General features: G+C 54.5%; 1 protein-coding gene across 1 annotated transcript in view; it reads left to right on the top strand.

The window, feature by feature from the left end:
* Nucleotides 1-260: 260 nt before the first annotated feature.
* Nucleotides 261-25,384, top strand: part of DLL3 (delta like canonical Notch ligand 3) — a 235,760-nt gene continuing 210,636 nt past the window's right edge. Inside the window, exons 1-4 of the mRNA XM_067557309.1 lie at nucleotides 261-274; nucleotides 936-1,156; nucleotides 2,805-3,050; nucleotides 9,135-9,192. Coding sequence (XP_067413410.1) covers nucleotides 1,106-1,156; nucleotides 2,805-3,050; nucleotides 9,135-9,192 — 355 coding nt within the window. The 5' untranslated portion in view covers nucleotides 261-274; nucleotides 936-1,105. The remainder of the gene's footprint in view (nucleotides 275-935; nucleotides 1,157-2,804; nucleotides 3,051-9,134; nucleotides 9,193-25,384) is intronic.

Here is a 25,384-nt window from a genome sequence, read left to right on the forward strand (position 1 = left end):
CCAATGCTTGGAACTCATGCAGAGTTTAATCATCCCATATCTTCTCTGGCTGGCGCCTTACACTTTCCACAGGTGCATCTGCTGCTAGGTGCTGTCTGAGGCCACATACCTGGGAAGATGGGCCTCTCCTCTGATCCTGCCTGGCCATTCCAGGGCAGGAATAACGGGAGCACCCAGATAGCAGCAGCTGCTGCTGGGCCTGCACCTTGGCCTGTCCCAAGAAGTTGCTGTGCAGCAGAAGCAGGACCACTCCAGGGACAGGCGAGTGACACAGGTGCGTGGGCCCAAGCCGGCTCCTCCTTCTAGCGAGGTGCCAGACTAGGTTGATGGTGCCGGATGGGAAGCTGTGCCTGAGCCCTCAGCCTGCGGCGATGCCGGTGACATCAGCGGGGCCGATGGCCAGCGCGAACCAAGGCACCGAGGAATCGGCCAGCTGGGCTCCCTTGAGGCTGACCCAGAAGCCGGGGGCAGGTTGCAGCTGTGTGCGGGTGGGCTCATGCTGGGTTGATTGCTGCCCCTGCCAGTGTTGGTTGATGGCAGGACGAGGCAGCTGCCAGATGTGCCCAGGAGGGGCTCTGGCCCAGCTCTCTTACCTGCCCAGCAGGTACCAAAGCTGGGGGAGGCTCATTTGAGGGGAGAAAGGGTCTGGTGACGCGTGTGGGGCAGGCTGGAACCAGGCTGCAGGGAGTCCCCAGCCGGTGGGGACCCGGGCCAGCCCAGCTGCTGCTGGGGGTGGGGTCAGCGGCGTGGGAGCCCCAGTCGCTCGCTCGCGCCGCTGTGGGGGGTGGGGTTGCCCCTGCCGGCGGGGGGAGGGGAGCGAAGGGGGCGGGTGCTGCAGAGGCAACCCGACACCAGGCAGGGCCTGGCGGGGTTTAAAAGAGCAGGAGGCGGCGGCCGCCGGGTTCTCACCGTGCGCGCTGCGCTCCGTCCCTCAGCCTCTGCGCCTCGCCCCTGCTGGCACCTCCGGCCCCCGTCTCCCACCGCCTGCTCCGCGCTGCGGCCCCCGGTACCGAGCCCCTCCCAGGACGCACCGGCTTCTCCCTTCGGACTAAGCGGCTGCTCCAGGGACTTGACCCCGCCGGGCAACCCGCCTCCTGCCTGCCCCATGGCCTCCCTGCTCCTCTCCGCCGTCCTTTCCCTGCTCTGCGCGCAGCTGGTGAGTGGCTCCGGGCGCAGGGCAGGGGCGGCCAGAAGCTACCCAAGGGGATGGGCGGGGGGGGGACGCACCTCTCCAAGAGAGCGCACGGGTGCGCGGTTGCCCAAGGGAGGCGCGTCGCGGGCGGGGGAAGAATCGGCGGAATCGGGACCCCTCCGAGAGGTCTGGGGGCTGGCGGACGGGGGGGAGGGGGGGACCGGGGCCGTTCCAGGGGGGGCTGTGCACGCCGGGAGGTGGGGGAGGGGACGATGACCGTGACCTCTCCAAGGGGTTTGCACGGGGGGGGGGCGTGCGCTGGGCCGGCGGGCAGGGTCGAGGGAGCTCTCCACTGGGGCTGGGTGGGGGGCGGGGGAGAAGGTTGGGGTCTCTCCAAGGGTGACGGGGGTGGGGATCTCTCCAGCGGAGTTGGGGAGAGGGGTTGCGGGGTGTGGGGCTGGGGGAGGCTGCTCCAAGGGGGCACGTCGCGGGCGGCGGAGGAATCGGGACCTCTCCAAGAGGGCTGCGCTCGGGGGCTGATGCGGGGTGGGGCGGACCCCGGGATCTCTCCTAAGGGGCTGGGGCAGGGGAAAAGGGAACCCTCCAAGGGGACTGCGCGCTGCGGGGCGGGGTCGGGGCTGAGCGCTCCGCAGGGACCCAGCAGGTCGGTGCGCTCCGAGAAGGGCGGGGGGTGGGGGGTCTCCGCCATCCACGCGAGCTGATCTGGAGGGGGGGATCAGGGAGGGGTCCGGTGACTCCCCCGCTCTCAGGGGCTGGCAGGAGCCCAGGAAGGTTCAGGCACTGGAGTGTGGGGGGGGGAGTTAAAGGAAAACGGGGCCCCTCTCTGGGGGAGGCCATTGGCAGGGGGCGGGGGCGGGGTCTGTATCCTGGGACGTGTGGGGGGATTGCCCAGGAGCAACCTCTCTCTGGCGGGGAGGGGGGACCCGTGCGGGGAGGGGAGAGTCCTGCAGGCTTTGTCCTGGGAAAGCTGCGGGTGGGGGGGGGAGGGGGAACGGGGAGAGAGATAAACTATGCCCTGCAGCGCTGGGAGTGGTGGGGTACAGGATCCAGGGAGCTGGGTATCCTGGGGGGGGGGGGGGTAGCATGGTCCGGGGAGTGGCTTTGCGGGGGGGGGGGGGAGATATTACATGGTTTTCAGGACACATTTGCCGGGGGGGGGGGGGGTTGCAGGGTCGGAGTAGGGGGAGTTTGCCCCAGGGGAAGGGTGGAGATTTCTTGAGGGGGGAGGTAAGGGGAGATTAACCCTGGGCTATGAGAGGCACAGTGTGGGGGCAGGGGAGAGGAAGGGGGGATTTCTTGAGTGGGGGGACAGGGTCTCTGCCCTGGGAGGCAAGGGCTGTGAGCTGGGGGGAGGAGGGGCTTCAAACTATGGAGGGGAGGTCTGGGGCTTTGGATGGTCTATGGGGTGGGAGGATCTCTGGGGTGGATGGGGCACTGCGCTGGCGGGCTAGGCTGTGGGGTGGGGGATCTCTGGGGTGCATGGGGCACTGTGCTGGGTGGTCAGGCTGTGTGATGGGGACACGTGCTGGGGACAAAGGCTATGGGATGGGGGATCTCTGGGGTGCATGTGGCAGTTGGGTTGTGGGGTGGGGGCATCTCTGGGGTGGGGACTGACAGGGTCCCATGCTAACCCCCCCACTCTGTCCCACAGGCCCAGCCGGCTGGGGTGTTTGAACTGCAGGTGCACTCATTCCGCAGCAGCGGCACCCGCAGCCTGTGCCATGGTGCCAGGCCCTGCCGCCTCTTCTTTCGTGTCTGCCTCAAGCACGCCCAGGCCGTGGTGTCCCCCGAACCCCCCTGCACCTTCGGGGCGGCCCTGAGCGACATGGTCCCTGCCGACCGCAATGCTGTGGCCACCAGCGCACCCATCCGGGTGCCCTTCCACTTCAAGTGGCCGGTGAGAGCTGCCCCTCCCCCCTCCCCAGCACCCTTCCCCTGATACACCCCCTGATAGCCCCCCAATAATGCATCCCTTCCCCAGCACCCTGTAATATCTCCCCATTATACACCCCCTCCACCCAATCATACACCCCCATTAAACATCCCAACCCCCTCCCCCAATCATACATCCCCATTATACACCCACCTACCCCAGACCCTGCCCCCAATAATAAGAACCTAAGAACGGCCACACTGGGTCAGACCGATGGTCCAGCTAGCCCTGTGTCCTGTCTTCCCACAGTGGCCAGGTGCTTCAAAGGGAGTGAACAGAACCAGGCAATTATCAAGTGATCCATCCCCTGTCCAGCTTCTGGCAGTCGGAGGTTCAGAGACACCCAGAATCTGGGGTTGCATCCCTAACCTTTTCGCTAATAGCCTTTGATGGACCTGTCCTCCAGGAACTTAGCTAATTTTTTTTTGAACTTTTGGCCTTCACAACATCCCCTGGCAAGGAGTTCCACAGGTTGACTGTGTGTTGTGTGAAGTAATACTTCCTTTTTATCAGGTGACCCCTAGTTCTTGTGTTATGTGAAGGGGTAAATAACACTTCCGACTTCACATTCTCCACACTGTTCATGATTTTATAGACCTCTATCATATCCCCCGTTAGGCATCTCTTTTCTAAATTGAAAAGTCCCAGTCTTTTTAATTTCTCCTCATATGAAAGCTGTTCCATCCTCCTCCTCATTTCTATTGCCCTTCTCTGCACCTTTTCCAATTCTAATGTATATTTTTTGAGATGGGGTGACCAGCACTGTATGCAGTATTCAAGGTGTGGGTGTACCATGGATTTATAAAGAGGTAATATGATATTTTCTATCTTATTATCTATCCCTTTCCTGATGATTCATAACATTCTGTTAGCCTTTTTGATTGCTGCTGCACGCTGAGCAGATGTTTTCAGAGAACTATCCACAATGACTCCAAGTTCTCTTTCTTGAGTGGTAACAGCTAATTTAGACCCCATCATTTTATATGTAAAGTTGAGATTATTTTTTCTAATGTGCATTACTTTGCACTTATCAACATTGAATTTCATCTGCCATTTTGTTGACCAGTCACCCAGTTTTGTGAGATCTGCTTTGGACTTAACTATCTTGAGTAATTTTGTATTGTCTTCAAATTTTGCCACCTCTCTGTTTACCCCTTTTTCCAGATCATTTATGAGTATGTTGAACAGTCCTGGTCCCAGTACAAACCCCTGGGGGTCACCACTATTTAGCACTCTCCATAAAGAAAACTGACCATTTATTCCTGCTCTTTGTTTTCTATCTTTTAACCAGTTACTGATCTTGGAGAGGACCTTCCCTCTTATCCCATGACATCTTACTTTGCTTAAGAGCCTTTGGTGAGGAACCTTGTCAAAGGCTTTCTGAAAGTCCAAGTTCACTATCTCAACTGGATCACCCTTGTCCACGTGCTTGTGGACCCCCTCAAAGAATTCTAGTAGATTGGTGATGCGTGATTTCCCTTTACAAAAGCCATGTTGACTCTTCCCCAATGTAGCGTGTTTATCTGTGTGTCTGATAATTCTTTACTCTAGTTTCAATCAATTTGCCTGGTACTGAAGTTAGGCTTACTGGTAATTACCAGTTTCGCCTCTGGAGCTTTTTTCTAAAAAAATCGGCATTACATTAGCTACCCTGCAGTCATCTGGTACCGAGGCTGTTATAAGCGATAGGTTACCTGCCACAGTTAGTAGTTCTGCAATTGCATATTTGAGTTTCTTCAGAACTCTTGGGTGGATACCATCCGCTCCTGGTGACTTATTACTGTTTAATTTATCAATTTGTTCCAAAACCTCATCTATCGACACCTCAATTTGGGACAGTTCCTAAGATTTGTCACCTAAAAAGAATGGCTCAGGTGTGGGAATCTCCCTCACATCCTCAGCCGTGAAGACTGATGCACAGAATTCATTTAGCTTCCCCGCAATGGTCTTGTCTTCCTTGAGTGCTCCTTTAGCACCTTGATCATCCAGTGGCCCCAGTGCCTGTCTGGCAGGCCTCCTGCTTCTGATGTACTTAAGATGTTTTTGCTGTTAGTTTTTGTATCCTTAGCTAGTTGCTCTTCAAATTCTTTCTTGGCCTGTCTAATTATACTTTGACACTTGACATGCCAGAGTTTATGTCCCTTTCTATTTTCCTCACTAGGGTTTGACTTCCAGTTTTTTAAGGATGCCTTTTTGCCTCTGATAGCCTCTTTTACTCTGCTGTTTAGCCATGGTGGCACTTTTTTTGGTCTTCTTAGTGGGTTTTGTTTTGTTTTTTAAATTTGGGATATACATTTAATTCGAGCCTCTATTATGGTGTTTTTAAATAGTCTCCATGCTCCTTGCAGGTGTTTCATCCTTGTGGCTGTTCCTTTTAATTTCTGTTTAAGTTGCTTCTTCAATTTTGTGTAGTTTCCCTTTCAGAAATGAAATGCTGCTGTGGTGGGTTTTGTTGGTATTTTCCCTCTACAAGGATGCTAAATTTAATTACGTTACGGTCACTATTACTGAGCAGTTCAGCTATATTCACCTTTTGGACCAGATCCTGTGCTCCACTTAGTACTAAATCAAGAATTGCCTGTCATCTTGTGGTTCTAGGACCAGCTGCTCCAAGAAGCAGTCATTAATGGTGTCTAGAAATTGTATCCTTGTGTCCTGTCCTGAGGTGACACATACCCAGTCAATATGCAGATAGTTGAAGTCCGCCGTTGTTATTGGGTTTTCTGCCTTTGTAGTGTCTCTAATCTCCCAGAGCATTTCACCGTCACCATCCTGGTCGGGTGGTCGGTAGTGTAACCCTACTGCTATCCTCTTATTCTTCAAGCATGGAATTACTATCCCTAGAGATTCTATGGCACAGTTTGATTCATTTAAGATTTTGACTTTCTTTGACTCAATGCCTTCTTTCACATACAGTGCCACTCCCCCACCAGCGCTACCTACTCTGTCATTCCGATGTATTTTGTACCCTCTTATTACTGTGTCCCATTGACTATCTTCGTTCCATCACGTTTCCATGGTGTCTATTATATCAATATCCTCACTTAATACCAGGCACTCTAGTTCACCCATCTTAGCATTTATATTTCTAGCATTTCTTTATAGGCACTTGGACAGTTTGTCAATATTCAGATGCTCGCCTTTGCATGTTACATTTAATCCCGACTTTTTTACATGTCAGTGCTCCTCATTAGCTCCTACCTGTACTTTACCAACTTCTTTCTTCTCCTCTTTACTAGGATACAGAGTTCCCCATTGTAATAAATCCTCTCTAAGGGATGTTTCCACCCAAACCCTGTGCTCCTCCGCACCTGTCGGCTTTCCCCCAGCCCTTAGTTTAAAAACTGCTTTATGGCCTTTTTAATTTTATGTGCCAGCAATCTGGTTCTGTTTTGGTGTAGGTGGAGCCCATCATTCCGGTGTAAGCTCCCCCTTTCCCAAAAAGTTCCCCAGTTCCTAATAAACCTAAACCTCTCCTCTCTACCCCATCATCTTAGCCACGCATTGAGACCCTGCAGTACTGCCTGTCTAACTGGCCCTGTGTGTGGAACTGGGAACATTTCAGAGAACGCTACCCTGAAGGTCCTGGACTCTAATCTCTAATTTAACAACCTAAATTTCTCCTGCCAATCTCCTACCTTTCCCTATGTCATTGGTACCTACATGTACCACGACCACCGGCTCCTCCCCAGCACTGCACAAAAGTCTGTCTAGATGTCTCATGAGATCTGCAACCTTCGCATCCGGCAGGCAAGTCACCATGCGGTTCTCCCGGTCGTCACAAACCCAGCTATTGATTTTTATAATGATCGAATCCCCCGTTACTATTTCCTGGCTCTTCCTAATAACTGGGGTCCTCCCATGGAGGGGTCCCCGCAGTGCGAGAGGAGACCATGGCATCATCTGGGATCATTTCCCTCTGCTCCAGCTTGATGTTCTCCTTCCCCGAGACTTTCAGAGACCTCCATAGCACAGAGGCTGTCAGACGGGGGCGGGACCTGCTCCACTGTGTCCCTGAAAGTCTCCTCTGCGGACCTCTCTGTCTCCTTTAGCTCCTCCGCTTCAGCCGCGCTGGTCTCCGGAGCCCGTACGTGGCCTCTGAAGGCCACGAGCTGTTTGCAGCAAATGCCCAGATACGCCCCAGCCCACGCGGCCGGTAATTGTATAGGCTGCACTCAGTGCAATAAATTGGGTACCCCCACTCTGCTCTGCGTGCAGCCTGCCGTGTCTTTACTCTAGCAGGGATTTGGTGTGTGTGGGGGGAGGATAGGGGGGTTTACTGGCTTAAGTTTAGATCATGTTTGTTGTGTGTGTCTGCCTCACACTTCTATCCAAACTCCCTGGTCCTGGCGCCTCTGGGACAGGGAGCTGGGTTTTTAACCCCCTGTTTGTCCTACGCTCGTCCCGCCCCTCGTCAAGGGTTCCCAGGGAGATCTGGGATCAAAGGATGGCAGACAAGAGTCTCGCGAGGGAGCCAGCCGCTTGGGTCAGCCCAGCCCCACAACAGACCCCACGATTCCCTTTAATATGCCCCCACTGTATGCCACCTTCCCCCAGTCCCTCCCCCAATAAAACACCCCCATAATACACCCCCTTCCCCCAGCCCTTCCTCCAATAAAACACCCCCATTCTACACCCCTTTCCCCCAGCCTAGGGTGACCAGATATCCCAATTTTATGGGGACAGTACTGATAGTCAGGGCTTTTTCTGATATAGGCGCCTATTACCCTCTACCCCCGTCCTGATGCTTCACACTTGCTGTCTGGTGACCCTCCCCCAGTAACACACCATTATATAGCCCCCTCCCCATTATACTCCCCTCCCGCAGCCCCTCCCCCAATAACACACCCACATTATACACCCCTCCTGCAAGAATGCATCATTATATAGCTCCCTCCCCATTATACAGCCCTTTCCCCCATGAATATACCCCTTCCCCCTCCCTAATAATACACTCCCATTATTCAGCCCCTCCCCCAGCTCTCTGCCCCCATTACTACATCCCACCCCTTGCCATTGTACACAGATTATTTCAGAGCCATTCTGGGTTGCTCGTAAACTGGGCACAAACAAACAACATGTGGGTTTTTAACACACCCAAATGTCAACGGCGACACCTAGGAACAGGGAGTGTTGGCTGGGGGGCCTCTCTCCTGGGAAGCCGCGACTCAGAAAAAGATTTGGGGGTTATGGTGGAGAATCAGCTGCTCCCAGTGCCATGCTGGGCCCGAAAGAAGGAGTGTGATCCTGGGATGTCTAAACAAGGGGCTCTCAGGTAGGAGCAGAGAATGATTGTCCCTCTGGGTTTGGCCCTGGTGCAGCCGCTGCTGGGGTCCTGGGTCCAGTTCTGGTGCCCACAACTCAAGGAGGACTGGGAGATCCATGGGAGAGGGGTCAGAGAAGAGCCAGAGGGTTAGAAAACCTGCCTTGTAGCGATAGACTCAAAGCGCTCAATCTGCTGAGCTTAACAGAGAGCAAATGAAGGGGCGACGGGATCCCTTTCTGTCAGTGCCACGGGGGGAGAAATATTTCATCACGGGCACTTCAGTCTAGCAGAGGACAGTCTAACACAATCCATGGCTGGAAGCTGAAGCGGGACAAGTTCAGGCTGGGAACGAGGTGTCCGTTTCTGACGGGGGGAGGAGTGAACCATTGGAACAATTTTTAAATGCCGAGGGGCTGTTTTCCTAAGAGATCTGCTCTGGGAATCCTGCTGGGCAGGTCTCTGGCCTTTGCTATCCAGGGGGTCAGACTAGATGATCACACTGAGCCCTTCGGGCTTTTTAATTTTATTTATACACCCCCCAGATCTCCTCCCCCCAGTAAGCCAAGCCCAGTGTTCCCCTCCTCCCAGTGCCCCCAGTTATGCATCCTTTCATTTCCCCACCCATGCTCCCTCCCATTTTGCACCTTCCCCTGAGGGTGCCTCCTTCCCTCCATCCTCTTTTCCCCTCCCACCCCCCCACCATTCTTCACACCATCCCCTGGGTGTCCCGGGCTGCCCCCTTCGCCCCACCCCCTCACGTCTCTGCTCTCTCTCCACTCCAGGGCACCTTCTCCCTCATCATTGAGTCGTGGAGGGCTGAGCCTGGCGAGCTGTCCACAGGTGAGTGGTACCCAGCTGCCCACCAGAGGGTGCTGTGGGGCAGTGGGGCGGGGGGACTGGACCCTTGGGCATCCCCATCTTTGGAAAGCTTCGATTTGCCCCCCCAGCACCTGCCCCCTGACTGCTGGGACACCCCTCCCCCCAGCTCCTGCACCTGGGCTCCCAGATCTGCCCCTCCCCCCAACCCACTAGGGCCAGGTGATGCCAATGCTGGCCCCATGGCACATCGCATCATGACCCCTATGGCTCCGCCCCCCACACCGTGAGCCCACCTCCCCGCTCCCTAAGAGGCAGCTTCCCCCTTCTCTTAGCAGTGGCAGCAGGGGTCCCCCTCCCCCTCCAGAGAAGCAGGATGATAGTGGGGGAGGGTCCCAGTACTTACCTCTGGAGCTGGGATGTCTGTGCGTGGGGGAGGGGGCTGCAATGTGCTCCAGGCAGAGCTCCCTGCTGTGGTGGGGGCGGGTTAGCGGGGTGGAGCAGTGGGGCTGGCAATGAAAAAACCACTGAATTGCCTCAGGCAGCTCCTCCCTCCCGGAGCGAGGGGTTCAGGCTCTCTGCAGACCCAGGCAGTGTCGCTGTGTGGGTGACCCCAGACCCCACTTTCCACCTTTTCTTCCCAATCCCGAGGGCTAGAGAATGTCTGATTTTAAGAATGGGACCTGAGACCTTGGCGGGATGACGGAGCTGGAGCCCGCCGGGCCCGTGTGCCTTAAACTGGCAACGCAACCCCCCCAGCTCCTCCACTCCTGCCAGCGCCCAGCTCCTGTGCCCCCAGCCAGTGCCCACCCCCCTCTCTGCAAAGATGTGGAGCAAAGGGGGCTTGAAGCCTCCTGTGTTCTGGGATAGTCCCAGCCCAGCCCGACGTGCCCAGTGCAGGGTGGTTCCTGCCCACACTCAGCCCCTGTGGGCAGGCGCATGGGCCAAGCGCAACGTCCACCTGTCATGCCCCTGCCTCACCCCACAGGCAGCCCCAGCACCGCCCTGCACTTGCCTGTCCCCCGCCCATCCCCCCCACGGGCCCCCGCCCGCCCATCCCCTGTACCCCTCGCATCTCCCACAGGGTCACCCACCCGCACGTCCCCCCTGCATACCCTGGGACAGGCCCCCGTACTCCCCCATCCCCTGTAGGGGCACCCACTCGCACATTCCCATACACCCCGCATCCTCTGGGATGGGCCTCCACCCACATGTACCCCCATATGGCCCCATCCCCCACACAGGCACCCATTTGCACGTCCCCCCAAACCCCTTCCATCCCCCGCACATCCCCCTGTATCTTTTCCATCCCCTGCATAGACCCCCAACCACACATCCTCCCGTATCCCTCCCATCCCCCACATGAGCTCCCACCCGCACATCCCCCCGTATCCCTCATGTCCCCCACACCTTCAGCTGGGGGTCCCTGTCTCCAGCAGGTGGAAGGGGGGACGTTGGCCAGGCCGGGGTGCAGGTGGCGGGGTTACTCCATCCATGATGGGTGCTTGAACCAGCAGGGGTGAGAGAAAGAAAGCAGCTGATAGAGACCTGGGGTCCCAGTGATCAGGGGACAGTGGGGGGGGGGGGGGGGGAGGACCAGGGCAGCCCCTGGGTGCTTGGGGCCAGGGATAATCCTAGAGGTGGCGGGCAGAGTAGCTGGTGCAGGGTGGGGGGGGATCACAGTGGGGAGAGGAGACAAAGGAGATGGTGCCGGACCTGGGGGGGGGGGGGGGGCATTCCAGCAGGGGTGGGGGGAAGAGGAGATGGTGCTGGTTGTGGGGTATCCCAGCTATGGGAGGGGGACAGAGGAGCTGGTGCTGGGTGTGGGGGGGGTCACACAGCTGGGTGGTGGGGAGAGGAAGCAGTCCCTGCCCTCCCCCACTAACCCTGTTGCAGGGCATGGAGAATTGGGGCCTCTCTGTACTGGATGCTGTAGCATGGGGAGGAAGGGGCATTGGCTGTCTGGGGTGGGGGTGGGTGGTGAGTGGGGGAGGCTGGTTGGGTGAGAAGTGGGTGGAGGGGGGCTGGGAGGGTGGCTGCCAGGGGATGGGTGGGAGTGGGTTGGTGTGAGGGGGAGGCTGGCTGGGGAATGGTTGGGGTGGGGTGGGGGGATCTGGATGGAAGAGGGTGAGGGTGGCGTGGTGCAGGGGGGACAGTCTGGCTGGGGGAGTGGGATGGATTGGCGCAGGGAGGGGAATGGCTGGCGGGTGGGGCAGGTTAGGGTGGTGCAGGGGGTGGCTGTCTGGGGGGTGGGGGAGGCAGGGGCCCATAGGCAGTGGCCATGGCGTGTGGTTGGAGCAGGCTGGGTCTGAGGAGTCTAGACGCAGGCAGGGCAAGTATGGGCTGGGGGGGACACTTTGGGGGGAGGAGCAACTGCCCCAAAGTCCCCCCCCCCAATGGAGGCCTCTGGTCTGAGATGAGGGGCCAAAGCTGCAGGCTCCAGGATGGGTGTGGGCTGGGCTGGGCTGCGGGGGTGGGGGCGGGATGCTGAGGGGAGGCAGGTGAGGAGTGGCCTTGATGACTTGGTGGCTCCGTATGCAGAGAGCCTCACGCTGTAAGATGTGCAATACATAATGGTCAGTTCGGGCAAGAGAAGAGTCTCCGGCCCCCTTGCCTGCCCAGAGCCTGTGTATTGCCTTCTGGTGACCTGGCTTCCTCTCCATATCTTAGCATGTATAGGTGCCTAACTCCTTAAATATCATCTGTGTGTACATCATGTGCTGGTTCGGATGACCAGTGCATTACTGGCTGTTGGTAGAGACCTCACATGCCACCCTTCGGCGCCCTATTATATAGACATTACACCAGCGAATCCCTATAAAGCTCTCTCTGCACCCCTTATGCCCTCCGCCAGTCGACATCAAGGGGTCCCTCGGTCACAAAGGGATTCAAAGATTCTCAGGACCAAAGAGACCACTCTGCTCATGTCATCTGCCTTCCCGTCTACCTCTAGCCAGAGGGCTGCCCTGAGTTAATTCCTGTGGGAGCTAGAGCTGATCTTTTAGAAAAACAGTCAATCTTGGTTTAAAAATTGTCAGTGATGGAGAATCCACCACAGCCTTGGGTAAGTCGTTCCAGAGGTTAATTACCTTCACTGTTGAAAATGTGTGCCTCATATCCCATCTGAATTTACCCAGCTTTGACGTCCAGCCTGTGGCTCATGTTCGACTTTTCTCTGCTAGACTGAGCTGCCCATTATCAACTTTTTGTTCCCCAAGTGTAGACAGGGATCAAGCCACCCCTTCACCTTCTTTAGTTAAGCTAAATAGATGGATCTCTTTGAGGCTATCACAACAGGGCAGGTTTTCTAATCCTTTAATCATTCTCGTGGCTTTTCTCTGACCCCTCTCCAATTTATCAACGTCCTCCTTGAATTGTGGGCACTAGAGCTGGACACAGGATCCCAGCAGCAGTTGCACCAGTGCCAAATACAGAGGTAAAATAACCTCTCTGCTCCTGCTCAAGATTCCCGTTGATACATCTCAGGATCACATTAGCCCTTTTGGCTGCAGCGTCACACTGGGAGCTCATGTTCAGCTGATTCTGCAACACAGCTCCCAAGTCGTTTTCAGAGTCACCGCTCCGCAGGAGAATCTCCCCTCATGTAAGTATGGCCTGCATTCTTTGTTCCCTGATAAACCACCTTTCATTTAGCCGTATTAAAATGCATATTGTTTGCTTGTGCCCAGTTTGCCAAGTGATCCAGATTGCTTTGTCTCAGTGACATTGTTTACAACTCCCTCAATCTTTGTCATCTGCAACTTTATCAGTGATAATTTTATGTTTCCTTCCAGGTCATTGTTAAAAAATATCCAATAGTGCAGGGCCAAGAACTCATCCCTGTGGGACCCCACTAGAGACAGGCCCGCTTGATGACGATTCCCTATTTACAGTTATATTTTGAGACCTGTCGCTTAGCCAGTTTTTCATTCATTTAATGTGGGCCATGTTAATTTTGTATCTTTCTAGTTTTTTAATAAAAATGTTGTCAGATGCCATACAGAATTCTACATATGTTACATCAACACTATTACCTTTATCAACCAAACTTGTAATCTCACAAAAAATAATATCAAGTTAATTTGACAAGATCAATTTTCCATAAACCCATTTTGATTGTCATTAATTGTATTACCTTCCTTTGATTCTTTTTCAATCAAGTCCCATATCAGCCCGTGCATTATCTTGCCAGGGGTTGATGCTAGGCTGACAGATCTATAATTCCCTGTGTCATCCCATTTATCCTTTACAAATATTGGAACAACATTAGCTTGCTTCCAGTCATCTGGAACTTTCACCGTGCTCCAAGACATATTGGAAACCAGCATTTAATGGACCAGCAAGCTCCGTTGCCAGCTCTTTTAAAACCCTTGGATGCAAGTTATCTGGACTTGCTAATTTAAAAATATCTAATTTTAGTAGCTGCTGTTAAAAATCTTCCTGAGATACTAGTGGAATGGAAAAAGAGTTATCATCATCATATGATCTGACTATATAATCTGTTTTTCTCCCTCAAATACAGAACAGAACTGTTTGCTGAATACTTCTGCCTTTTCTGAATTATTATTGACAATTCTACCATTTCCATGCAGTAATGGATCAACACTATTTCTAGGATTCTTTTTCTTCCTAATATACTCTGAAAACATCCTTCTTATTGTCCTTAATTCTGCTGGCCATAGACAGCACCTTTTGTCCTTTTGCTTCCCTTATCAATTTTCTACAGTTCCTAGCTTCTGATTTATATTCATTATGATGAACTTCTCCTGTATTCCATTTGTTTATATACAGTAGCTGCTTTCAATTCCCCTCTATGCCAGGTTGTTTTTTCCACCAGTGTAGTCTTCTTTCTCGATTGTGGCTTTTGAGGCAAAGTGTTTTGAACAATTCCCAATTATCATTCACATGTATCTGATTAAGTTCTTCCTCCTAGCTGATTTATCTCATAATTGTTTTCAGTTTTGTGAAATTGGCCCTTTTAAAGCACCGTATTACTGGTGCAAACAGAATAAAGTGCAAACATCTCAAATATGGTCAAGTCATGAGCACCTGTTCCAAAGTTACCATTCGTTTTTAGTTCTGTGATCAGTTCCTCCTTATATGTCAAGACGAGGTCTAATAGAGAATTCTCTCGTGTTGGATGCAACATTTTTTGAGGTAGGAAATTGTCATTTATAACATTTGCCCCTTCCAAAGATGTTTTGGGACTGGTAGCATGAGACCTCCAGCATACGTCACTCAGAGTGAAATGTCCCACCACCATGCAACTCACCCCTCCTTACCCCCGCCCCCCACACGGTGTAGATAGGTGTGTAAGAAGCAGGTCAGCCTGTTCCCATGTGTGATTTGATGGTCTGTAGCAGGTGCCACTGAGTAGCCCATCTTGTGCTTTAGCTGGTAGCACGTGGATCCATAAGCATTCTTCCACGTTGTCAGTGACTTGGAAACAGGTAATGTCAGTTCTGAGGTAGAGCGCAGGGTGGGGGGAGGGCACAGGGCTCCCGTAGGGACAGAGGGGGGAGTGCAGGGTGGGGGGAAGGAGTGGGGGGGGGGTCTCAGAGGGAGGGAGAGGGGAGTGCGGGGAGGTTGGGGGGGTGTCAGAGGGAGGGAGAGGGGCGTGCGGGGGGTTGAGGGAGTGTCAGAGGGAGGGAGAGGGGCATGCGGGGGAGTTAAGGGAGGTGCTGGAGGGAGGGAGAGGGGCATGCGGGGGAGTTAAGGGAGGTGCTGGAGGGAGGGAGGGAGGGAGGCGGTGTGCAGGGGGGCTGAGGGGCATGCAGGAGGGATCGAGGGAGGTGCTAGAGAGATGGAGAGGGGCGTGCAGGGAGAAGGGAATGGGGGGGAATGGGTCCTGGCTGGGTGGAGAATGAGCAGGGGCTTGGAAAATCTCTTTTCAAGAGAGTGAGAATATCACGATTGTTACGTGAGTGAGGTGAGTAAGAGGACACGTGATAAATGTCTATGACGCAGTGCCCCGGGGGACAGAAGGGAGATGGGGTGTGTCTGCTCCGTCCGGTTCACAAGGACAAGGGGACAATTGATGAAATTGAACAGAGGAAAGTTCAAACCTGCTACCAGGAAATGCTTTCTCTCTGCCGTCTCATTAGCCGGTGGAACTCACTGCCACAAGGGAACTTCGGGTCACTACTGTCAGCTCGGTGCAGCACTCTGTCCTCCTCTAGTGGAGGCTGGGTATATCTACACTGCAAAAAAAAAAAAAAAAAAAAAAAGAAAAGATGTGTTTTCCTTCAAGCGTTTGTCCACATGCACATTCCACTAATGGGGACATGTGCCCTTTGCCCTCCAGTTCAGGGTCTTTTACCTAGTAGTGTCCCTATGGTGCGCCTGTCCCCTGGGCCTCCTCAGCCAGGGTGTAAAGCGGGTTGCAGGCCAACCATCATCGGTTTCTTTTCTTTCCACCACCTCCCAGCAGCAAGACAGAGTGATAGCTGTGCGTACTCTGCTCGCTATTGTGTAGTTAGAAAATGTGCAAATCCTTGACGTCCTGGACCCATAAAGGATGCAGAGGCCAGACAGCAGATCCTTCTGCAACACAAATCCGTGGGGCCAGCATCTGATCCAGGCCTGCCAGGTTGTCGGGTTGGCTGGAGGAACCAAGAGATGTGTTCTTAAGTCTCCAGTCCTGCTCAGTTCCTGACGCCAGCTTTGACCCTTGGCCCCAACTCCGGCTCTGACCACTGGGCCTGACTGCCTACACCCCAGTTCATGACACTCTGCTCCCCAGAGCTCAGGCCTGAGCAGAGGCACCGCCCATGGGAGTCCTGATTGGAGGAGTGCTTGGCCTCACTGATTGGCCTGGCTGGGCTATTTAAGCCAGAAGAAGGCGCAGGACGTTCGCTGTCTGCACAGAAGAAGGTGCAGGACGTTCGCTGTCTGCACAATGGAGTGAATTCCTGGCTGGCTGCTACATCTGACCCTGCCTTCTCGCCTGACTCCTGGTTCCTGCTTCTCTGCCCTGCTCTTGGTTCCTTCCTTGTTTCTAATCCCTGCCCCTGGTCTCTGGCTCTGACCCCAGTCCTGACCCTTAGCTCCGGTTACTGACTCCTGCTCCGACCACTAGGCTGGACTGCCCAAGCACCGGTCGTGACACTCAATGCCGGCTTACAACTCCGAGGAGACTCTACAGCCGGTTTTGCCACCATCCCCACCAATAAGGGCTTCCCACGGACTGTGCCACCAGCACCAGGGGTGAAACATGGGCCACCCACAACATCTCCCAGCACTGGGTAGCTTCATGGCACCGAGAAACCTCTCAGTCCTACAGGAACCTGAGCCGCTGCTCTCTTGACTTCGCTCTGGCAGTCCTGGGACTCCTGGATATGGCACCAAGCCACCCACGATGCTCAGATGCACAGTGCTGCCTGTGGACCTGGCATAGCCATTCTCTTCACTGGCCACGGGTGATGACCACACAAAAACTCCCCAAGGACCACCTCCACCCTCTGCCTCCCACAGGAGCTCTAAACACAACTTTAGGTATCTGTCCTGGGACCCCATCACTCCATGGCCCCAAGGTCCACTCCCCTCTATACCCAGGTGGCCTTCTTGTGGGGGCCCCTACCCATCTCATGGGAGACAAGACTACCTCAGCCGCATCTGCAGCAACTCAGCTGGCACCAGCTCAGCCTTCTCCCAGCTGTGAGGTGGAGCAAGGACAAAACAGTCCTTCCTCTGATAGACCCAGCAGGGCCAGCTACTTTGTCATCATCATCATCATCCTCATCAGATGAAGCAGTGGTGCCCCATGGCCCCACAACTGGGTGGTTGTAAGGGGTTCTATGACCTCTTGAAGAGAAGAGCCAGGGATGCTCCTCATACCCATGGAAGAAGTCATGGGAGGTGATTGTACCGCTCTACTCAGCGCTGGTTAGACCTCACGTGGAAAACTGTGTCCAGTTCTGGTCACCAATGTATAGAAAGGACGTAGAGAAACTGGAAAGGATCCAGAGGCAAGAGACAAAGATGATGAAAGGGATGGAATGGAAGCCATATGAGCAAAGGCTGAAGGAACTGGGTATGTGTAGTTTGGAAAAGAGGAGATTAAGGGGGGATGTGGTAGAGGTCTGCAAATACTCAAAAGGCTGCCATAGAAAAGATGGAGAAAAGTGGTTCTGTCTTACCAGAGGGGGCAGGACAAGAGGCAATGGGTTCAATCACCAGCATAGCAGATTTAGACTAAATTTCAGGAAGATGTTTCTAACTGTAAGAACAGTTGGACAATGGCACACACTGCCCTGGGAAGTCCTGGAAGCTCCTTCACTGGAGGTTTACAAAAGGAGGCTGGGTAGCCACCTGTCTGGGGTGGTTTAGACACAACAACTCCTGCATCTTGGTCGGGGGGTTAGACTAGATGGCCCTTGTGGTCCCTTCTAAGCCTGGGGTTCTATGATTCTAAATCCATCCACATCTTGCAGTCTACCTCCCTGGAGAGAGTAGCCTTGTCTCTAAATGAGGCAATAAAGGAGCAGGCTGGCGTAGCATGGCCAATCCAAGCCACAGTTGCCCGTGCCTCTTGGAAGCTGGATAGGTGATACCAGGTTCTACCCAAGGGCGCGGGATATTTCTACACTCACTTCATTCCTGGTTGTGAGGGCAGCCAGCAAGAATGAGAGAGAAGACAAAGTGACGTCCAAAGAGGTGGTAGGTTCTCCTTCAATGGCAATTTTTCAGTCAAGATTGGTTCAAGACCTGTTCTAATTCAAAGTGGAATTAATCCAGGGAAGTACAATAGCCTGTGCTGGGCAGGAGCTCAGACTAGGCAGCCACAGGGGTCCCTTCCGACCTTGGAATCTATGAAAAAGAGCTAAAGAAACTGGATGTATTCACCCAGGAACCCTACTTCTCACTCAGCACACCTGCAGTGCCGGCTGGCCCACAACCAAGGTCTGATTGTATACCTTTGAGCAATTCCCGTCTTATAGGGAATGCCTCCGCTGCAGCTGGAGGTGTGTTTTCCGGCTTGGGTAGATGTACCTGTGTTGCTCTGATCGAGCGAGTGTGCTAAATATAGCAGGGTAGCCAGCGTGGCGGGATGAGCAATCTTTGATTGATGCGGGGCAGTTGGTAACTAAAACTGGTCTGAAAGCCACACTGGATGGCACCCTGGAAGGGTGGACTTCACCATTGCCTGGGCTACCAGGGGAGCCCAGCCCCCACACCACAATTGTATGCCCTTCAAAGAACAGTCCAACCACCCTTCTTCCACCAAAGGGCCACCGAACCCCTCCAGGAAGAAACAGTGCTTCCACAGGAGAAGGCAGCCTGCCTCATCGACCCAGCCGTCTCACCCTCCTCCTTAGAAAAACCTGTTTTGATGGGTCCATCGGGAGATCCAGACCACTCCTTTGACTTCAGAGCTAGCTCCCTCCTTTAGAAATCGTCCTGTAGCACCTGGGCCCAATGGATTTTGGACTCTGTGATAGGATTACCCTGCTCAGTTCCTCACGGTGCCTGAGCTCAACTTGCCATCTCATTCCTTTTCAGGGACCACACTTATTAGGATCTTCTACACCGAGAGATCCTCTCAGAGCAACAGAACGGGTCCTGCTGCTGTATCAGAGAACAGGCTTCTACAGCCGATACTTCCTCATCCCAAAAAAGGAAGGTGGATGTTGATCTGTCTTAGACTTGGGGTAAGCTGAATTTCAGTATGGTAAACCCCAACTCAACTGTTCCCACTCCAGGGGCCTGGTTAATCTCTCTCAGCCTTCAGGATGCGTACTTCAATATAGCCAGGATACCATCCCAAAGATGGTACTTGAGATTTATGGTGGGTCATGAGCATTACTGGTACTGTGTCCTTCCCCTTTGCCTCTCAGCCACCCCGAGGGCATTCCCCAAAGTTCTGGAGATTGCAGTGAAACACCAAAGAAAGAAAGGCACATCAGTATACCTTCATCTGGACGGTTGGCTGGTTCAGGGAAAATCACCTCACCAGGTCTCAAAAGCTGCTCAATACACCTGCAGCCCGGTGCAGAACCTGGGAGTTCACTGGTGCACTGCCAGCACCCTGGCCTTCCTACCTTGGGACGGGTTCCAGAATCTCTCGTCCCTGATCTCTGTGGTGGTGGGGTGAGACTCTAGTTGGCAGAACTTTCCTTGCTCTTCTTGGCCCTTCTTGGTCACCTAGCCTCATGCAGGACTGCACTTCTGACGTGTGCTGAGGCCTGTCTGCATCCTAGGCAAATATCTGGATATGGCCCTCTCCACGACCCCATTGGGTTGATAATCTCTGACTTGATGGAAAGACCCAGTGAACGCCCCTTTGCATCTTCCCTCCTAGCCAAGATGGTGTGATGGACACGTTGTGCCTGGGATGGGGAGCACATGTGGACAACCTGCAGACACAGGCCTGTGGACACCCTGAGGGACACGAATGCACATCGACCTCCTAGAGCTCAGGGTGCTCCTTCTTCCCTGCAAGTCCTCCATGCCCAGATAATGATGGAACAACACCACCTCCATCTTCTACATCCACAAGCAGGGAAGCAGCAGATCCACCCCGCTTGGCCAAGAAACAGTCAGGCTGTGGAAGTGGGGCATCAGACGGCAGATCGCCCTCTTGGCTGTCCATCTGCCCTGTCCGCAGATCACCACAGCAGACAGACTGAGCGGGTACGTCTCCTTGAACCACGAGTGGGAACTCAAGAACTCCGTTCTTCAAGCCATCGTCTCAGACTGGGGCTACCTGCGAGAGACAAGATGAAACAACAAAAAGTCCCGCAGCTTCTGTCCAAGAGGATGATGAGCCCAGGCTCCTTATCAGGCACCTTCCTAGTCCCATGGACAAGAGGACTCTTATACAGTTACCCTTTGGTCCCTCTGAACGCCAGGGTGCTTTGCAAAGTCCAGCTGGACTTGGCCAGGCTATTCCTGAGAGACGATCTTGATTTCTGGACTACACTACAAAATTACTTTGGTATAACTACATTGCTCAGGGATGTGAATAATCCACCCCCCAAGAAATGTAGTTATACCATCCTAAGTGCTGGTGTAGACGGTACTATGTCGGCAGGAGAGACATAGCTACCGCCTCTCGTGGAGGTGGTGTTATTAAGTTGATGAGGAAGCACTCTCTCTGAGAGTGTCTTCACCAGGAGCACTACATGCAAATTTCTAGTGTAGACAAGCCCTGAGAATCTAAATCTCTCGGCTCAAGACCTTACCTCTGGTAGCAGACCTATTGTCGCAGGCCAAGGGGAAAGTCCTTCAATTGGTCTGAAGTCTCCCCATCTCACAGCTGGGTTGCTGGACATCTGGACAGTTTTTGAGGGTCCTGCTCCTCTGCAGTTTGGGGTGTCCTGGTTGACAGCTGGACAGACTCTACAAGACAGACTTCCCATGCAAAATGGACAAGAATGTCTCACTGGTGTTGTTGAAAACCCCTGAGCGCGTAGGATGCATCCAAGCCTGTGATCTTGGATTATCTACTGCAGCTCAAATGGCCTCATTTTCCATTGAGCTCTCACTGATGATATGCTCGGCTGTGATCTCTACACTTCATCCGTCTACAGAGAGCCAGTCGGCCTTCTCACACCCAGTGGACTTGAAATTCCTAAAAGGCCAGATCAGCGGGTTTCCTCCATTGGGCCTCACCCTGATTGTCTCAGTGCTGCTGGACCCCCCATTTGAACCGATGGCGATCATGCTCTCTCTTGCAAATGCCTCTGAAAATGTTGTTCCTGGTGGCCATCGCCTTAGTGAGGAGGGTGGGTGTGAGTCAAGCACTGACGGCTGACTTCCCTTTAGCATATAGCCTGCTATTCGGTGTCTTTAAGAACCCATCCAAAGTGCTTGCCAAAAGAGGGTCACAGAATCCATCCAAACCAGCAAATCCACCTACCTGTGGTCTTTCCTAAGCCTCCTGCTTCCAGCTCTTCACACCTGAGATGTCAAACAAGCCCTGGCTTCCGATCTGCAAAGAAAGAAGCCGGGCAGCTCTTCGCCAAGATTCTTTGTGGCCATCGGAGGCAGGGATGAGAGGCGAAGCCCTATCTTCCCAAGGCTCGTCAACGTGGATCTCTGACTATATGAGGGCTTGCTGTGAGGTGGTAAAGAAGGACTCAGCAGCCTCCTTAAAGAACATCTCCCATTGTGCACACAGGCTGGGCAAAATTCATTCACGAAGCACTAGCTACTTACCGAAGGCTCCAGGTCAGAAGCTGCGTTCAACAGGCCTGGACTCGAGTCTTTATTCTAGTAGATTGTGAGCTCCCACCTCCGATGCACTGGAGCCAGCATCAGCGGAATGTGCCTTTGGGGAATAACATGAAGGAGAAGTTACCGGGCTTCATTGTGAGATGCGCGTGCCAGGAGTCCTTGAACTCTGATTCGGCGGTGAAGAGGAACGAAGCGTGGCGGCATGCTCTGCCTTTTAGACACTCTGGTGGAAAAAGCCTCAGAGCCCCAGGGTACAGACGTGCTGGATGGACACGGCTGGCCAAAAGACTTGGAATTCCACCAAGGGTGCGCATGGCCTCGAACAGGCGTATGGATCACACATCTTGAACGCCCGTTGCTATCCAAGGTCAGTGACTTCTCCATCTTCTCTTCACTTGGGCTTGCTGCCTGACTTAAATACAGCAGCCCGGAGCTGAACTCAAGCTGCTGATCTGAGTTTAGAGCTGATTTATTGGGTCTTTATTGCTGTTTTAAGCCAGGTTGGCGAATGCAAATTAAGAACGTGAGTTAAGCACACACCTCCTTTTGCAGTGTAGACATATCCATAGTGGTTGAAGGGCTTGCTGTAGCCTGGAGCAGGAAGCTGGGTCTCTCAGCTCAGGCACTGGCACTCGTGCCTTTAGATCCAGAGGTCCCCAATTCCAGCCCTACTCCTGCTGACCTGCCCACAGGTGCTGTGTTAGCGGCACAAAGAGTCAAAAAGGGCTTGGACATTCATATAGGGAACAAGAATATGCAGGGTTAGAAGAGTCTGTGCTAACTAAAAGGACAGGAGGGAGATAAACCTCCTGCTCCGAGGTGTCAGATGATCTGTAATTAGTAAAGAGCAGGCTGAGATCTGTATGGGGAGCAGATTATTCCTGTCTGCTACTGCAGGGTCTTTAAATCTGGCTATATAGCATCTGGTGCTGGGTGCTGTCAGAGCCAGGTTACCAAGCTAGGAGGGCCTTGGTTCTGATCCAAACTGGCGATTCTTATGAGTTCTTTGCTGGGAGGCATCGGGATTGGGTGGACGGAGATAACATGCTGGGTGGGTGGAGCATTCAGTATCCCACTACAGCCACCACGGTCATGGCTTCATAGGGGCTCATTGCTCTGGCCTTCATATAATCTCTTAGGAGGTCCCCTATTTCTTGCTGAGCCTGAACGTAGCCTTTCCCAAGGGTGAGTTCTGCAGCTCTCCGACTCCCAGACTGGGCCTTCGGGCTCCAGCGCCCCCGGTTTCTATCCTTGCGCCCTACTGAGTGTGCAGCTGAGTTAGTGATTTGCACCCATTCAGGAAGTGCATGGCAAGACCAGGCAGCCTTTTCAGAACAGCAGAGCATTGATTAGTCATTAGGAATCCAGCACCAGAGAGTCCTTAGGTCTGCATGGAAAAGGCAAGCTTCAGAGAGTCTATATAGGCAGAAACAGCTGCCCTGATATCCCACGCTCTCCTGGGGTCCATCTCGTATCTTTGTCCTAGTTCTTAACACAACCCCGGTACCTTGTATGGCTCAGTCCTCACCCCCGCAAGCCCTCTGAGTCCCAGTTCTTCTCTTTCCTGGGCAGCCAGGGGCAAAGGGCTCATGTTTCAGTCCTTGGATCTTCCATTCCTATGTGTGGATTTCATTCAGTTCTTTAGGTCCATCCCAGACAGAGCCACTGTCTGCCTGACATCCAGCCCTGCCTCACTGCCCGGTGCTGACCGCAGCGTAGGAACTGGCCCCTTGCCACGCAGCGGGGAAACTGAGCTACACCTTGTTCAGAAAAACACCCCAAACAATTCCCCTCCGTTCTTCACCCCCTTTGAGGCTGAACGGAGCGAGATCACTGCCCTCCACCCCCGATCTAGGGATGTTCAAACCCTCTTGGAGGTTGGGACTGCGAGTTCTCGTTCAGCAAAACCACAACCGTCATCAGACTGGGCCATGGCAAATGTCTCCAGTTCTCTGGGGAGCTGTTCTGCCAGGCAACTTTGAAAGCCTTACAGACACTTTTAGGTCTTCTCCTTTCAGTCATGCTAGCCAGGGCCACATGGGGAGTTCTCATGCCCCCCGCTCACCCCTCTGCCACCCTAAAGCCTTCGGGTTTGAAGCTCTAATCAGGCCCTGCCGCTACCTCCTCCCACTGCTCCAGGTGTCTGTGTCTGGGCTGCATCCTGGGCTAGCAAGTGCCTCTTTGAATCGTTTGTGGAGAGCAGGGTAGCTTAGTCCCTGTAGCCGGGAGGGGTGGTCCCCCTCTGAGGAGGACCCAGAGAGGGAGCCAGACCCACCCTGGCTGACAGAGGCCTCCCCCAGGGGAAGCCCCGACGGGAAGCAAGTGGGCGGGTCTAGGGCTTTAAAGGCCCCAGTGGCCCCACCTGACAGGAAGCAGGGGGGCGGAGCTAGGCCTTTAAGAGCCAGGCTGGTCAGCTCAGTTGGAGGAGGACGGCCGAAGGGGAAGGATGTGTCTCCTCCTGAGCTCCTAGCTAAGGCCGGGCCGGGGAGCTGTGCTGAAAGGGAGTGGCCGGCCTTAACCCCAGCCTGGGGATCAGCAGAGGCCTCCCCCAGGTACCCCACGGCCTGGGACTTGGAGGAGGGCCCACCAGAGGACCCCACGGCCTGGGAGCCGGAGGAAGACCCATCGGGGCTCCCCGCTGACTATGAGCCTGAGGAGAACTCCCTGGAGACACCCGGGGCTTGGGAGCCGGAAGCGGACCCGCCAGAGCAGTACAGAGCCTGGGACCCCGAGAACTTACTGGCCCTGCCTGGGGACCGCAGGACCTGGAAGAGCTGCCCTCCGAAGATGAGCCCATGGAGTTGCCCGAGCTGCTGCCCATGGATGAGGAGGGCCTAGCAGGCCTACCACACCTCAGCGACCCAGAGGAGGCAGGTACCGGGGGTTTCGGGGAGGAAGAAGCCCAGGGATAGCCGCACGTTAGTGGCTGAGTCAGGGGCAACCTGGGCGGCGTGTTGCGGCCGGAGCCCCGCCGACCCCGTGGCAAACGCCGTTGCCACTACCAGGGCCCTGGGCTGGGACGCAGTGGAGATGGGCGGGCCTGCGTCCCCCTCCCCCCTTTCCTATCCTCTGTGAGAAAGCCTTCCCCGCCATGCCGTTCCAGAGAGCAGCTTGCTCACCTGCCAGCCCTGCCTGAGGGCCTGGCCTTAGACTCCTTGCTTTGCCCACCCGGCCTGAGGGTCCGGCGCTGGGCTGCTTGCCCTGAGAGGGGCACAAGACTGCTCCCGGTGAGAGGTAGCTGGGAGGGGTGGTCCCCCTCTGAGGAGGACCCAGAGAGGGGAAAACCCGGACGCTGCTCCCCGGTTCTAGGGGCACGTCCACAGTCCCCCTGCTGAGTTGGACTTAACTCGGCTGTGACGCTGCGGCTCTGGTGTCCCAGGATCAGGTGTTCCCAGCGTTGGCAGGCCCCCTCAGGAGTTGTGTCTCCTCCTCAGGCTGTGTGTATGCCACGACCCCATCTCCTCTCTTGGGGAGAAGCCGTTGCGTTGACTCCCCTAGACAGAGGCCTCTCCTGGCCCCCTTCCGACGCGCTGAGGTTCGGGGCCTCTTGGTTAAGAGAACCTACCATGGCCATGGCCAGCCTGTAAAAAGGTGTCTCTGCCATCAGCCACCTGCTTTACCCTTCTCTGGGACTTTTCTCATGCCACGACAGGGCTCACACATCTGGCAGTCCCTCTCCCTGCACACGCTTGGCTGGGGACTCAGCCGCAGCGAGGCGAGGCTCTGCCTCAGTTTCCCCATTATGGGCAGGCAGGGAGGTAACTGCCTTGGTCACAGACTCCGGCTTCAGGGAGTTCACACTAGAGACTGTGAGACTCTCGCCTCCTGGGTGGCGATGGGTAGGAGGGGGGGTCCTTCTGCCCCAGCCCAGGTCAGGTATCTGTCTACAGATGGGAAGGTGTCCTGAGCTTACCAGCAAAACAATCCCTCCGTCCCTGCTGCTCCGTTTGCATTCTGCTTGACACCTCCAGGCCCATCTGCATGGCTCGCTTCCCCGGACTCTTGCTTGGACAGGGAGAAGGGTGGGATTTGTGCTTTA

This window comes from Emydura macquarii, unplaced genomic scaffold, assembly GCF_026122565.2.
Source record: "Emydura macquarii macquarii isolate MOO-44397 ecotype Brisbane River unplaced genomic scaffold, CSIRO-AGI_Emac_v2 contig_1790, whole genome shotgun sequence".
Classification (NCBI taxonomy): domain Eukaryota; kingdom Metazoa; phylum Chordata; order Testudines; family Chelidae; genus Emydura; species Emydura macquarii.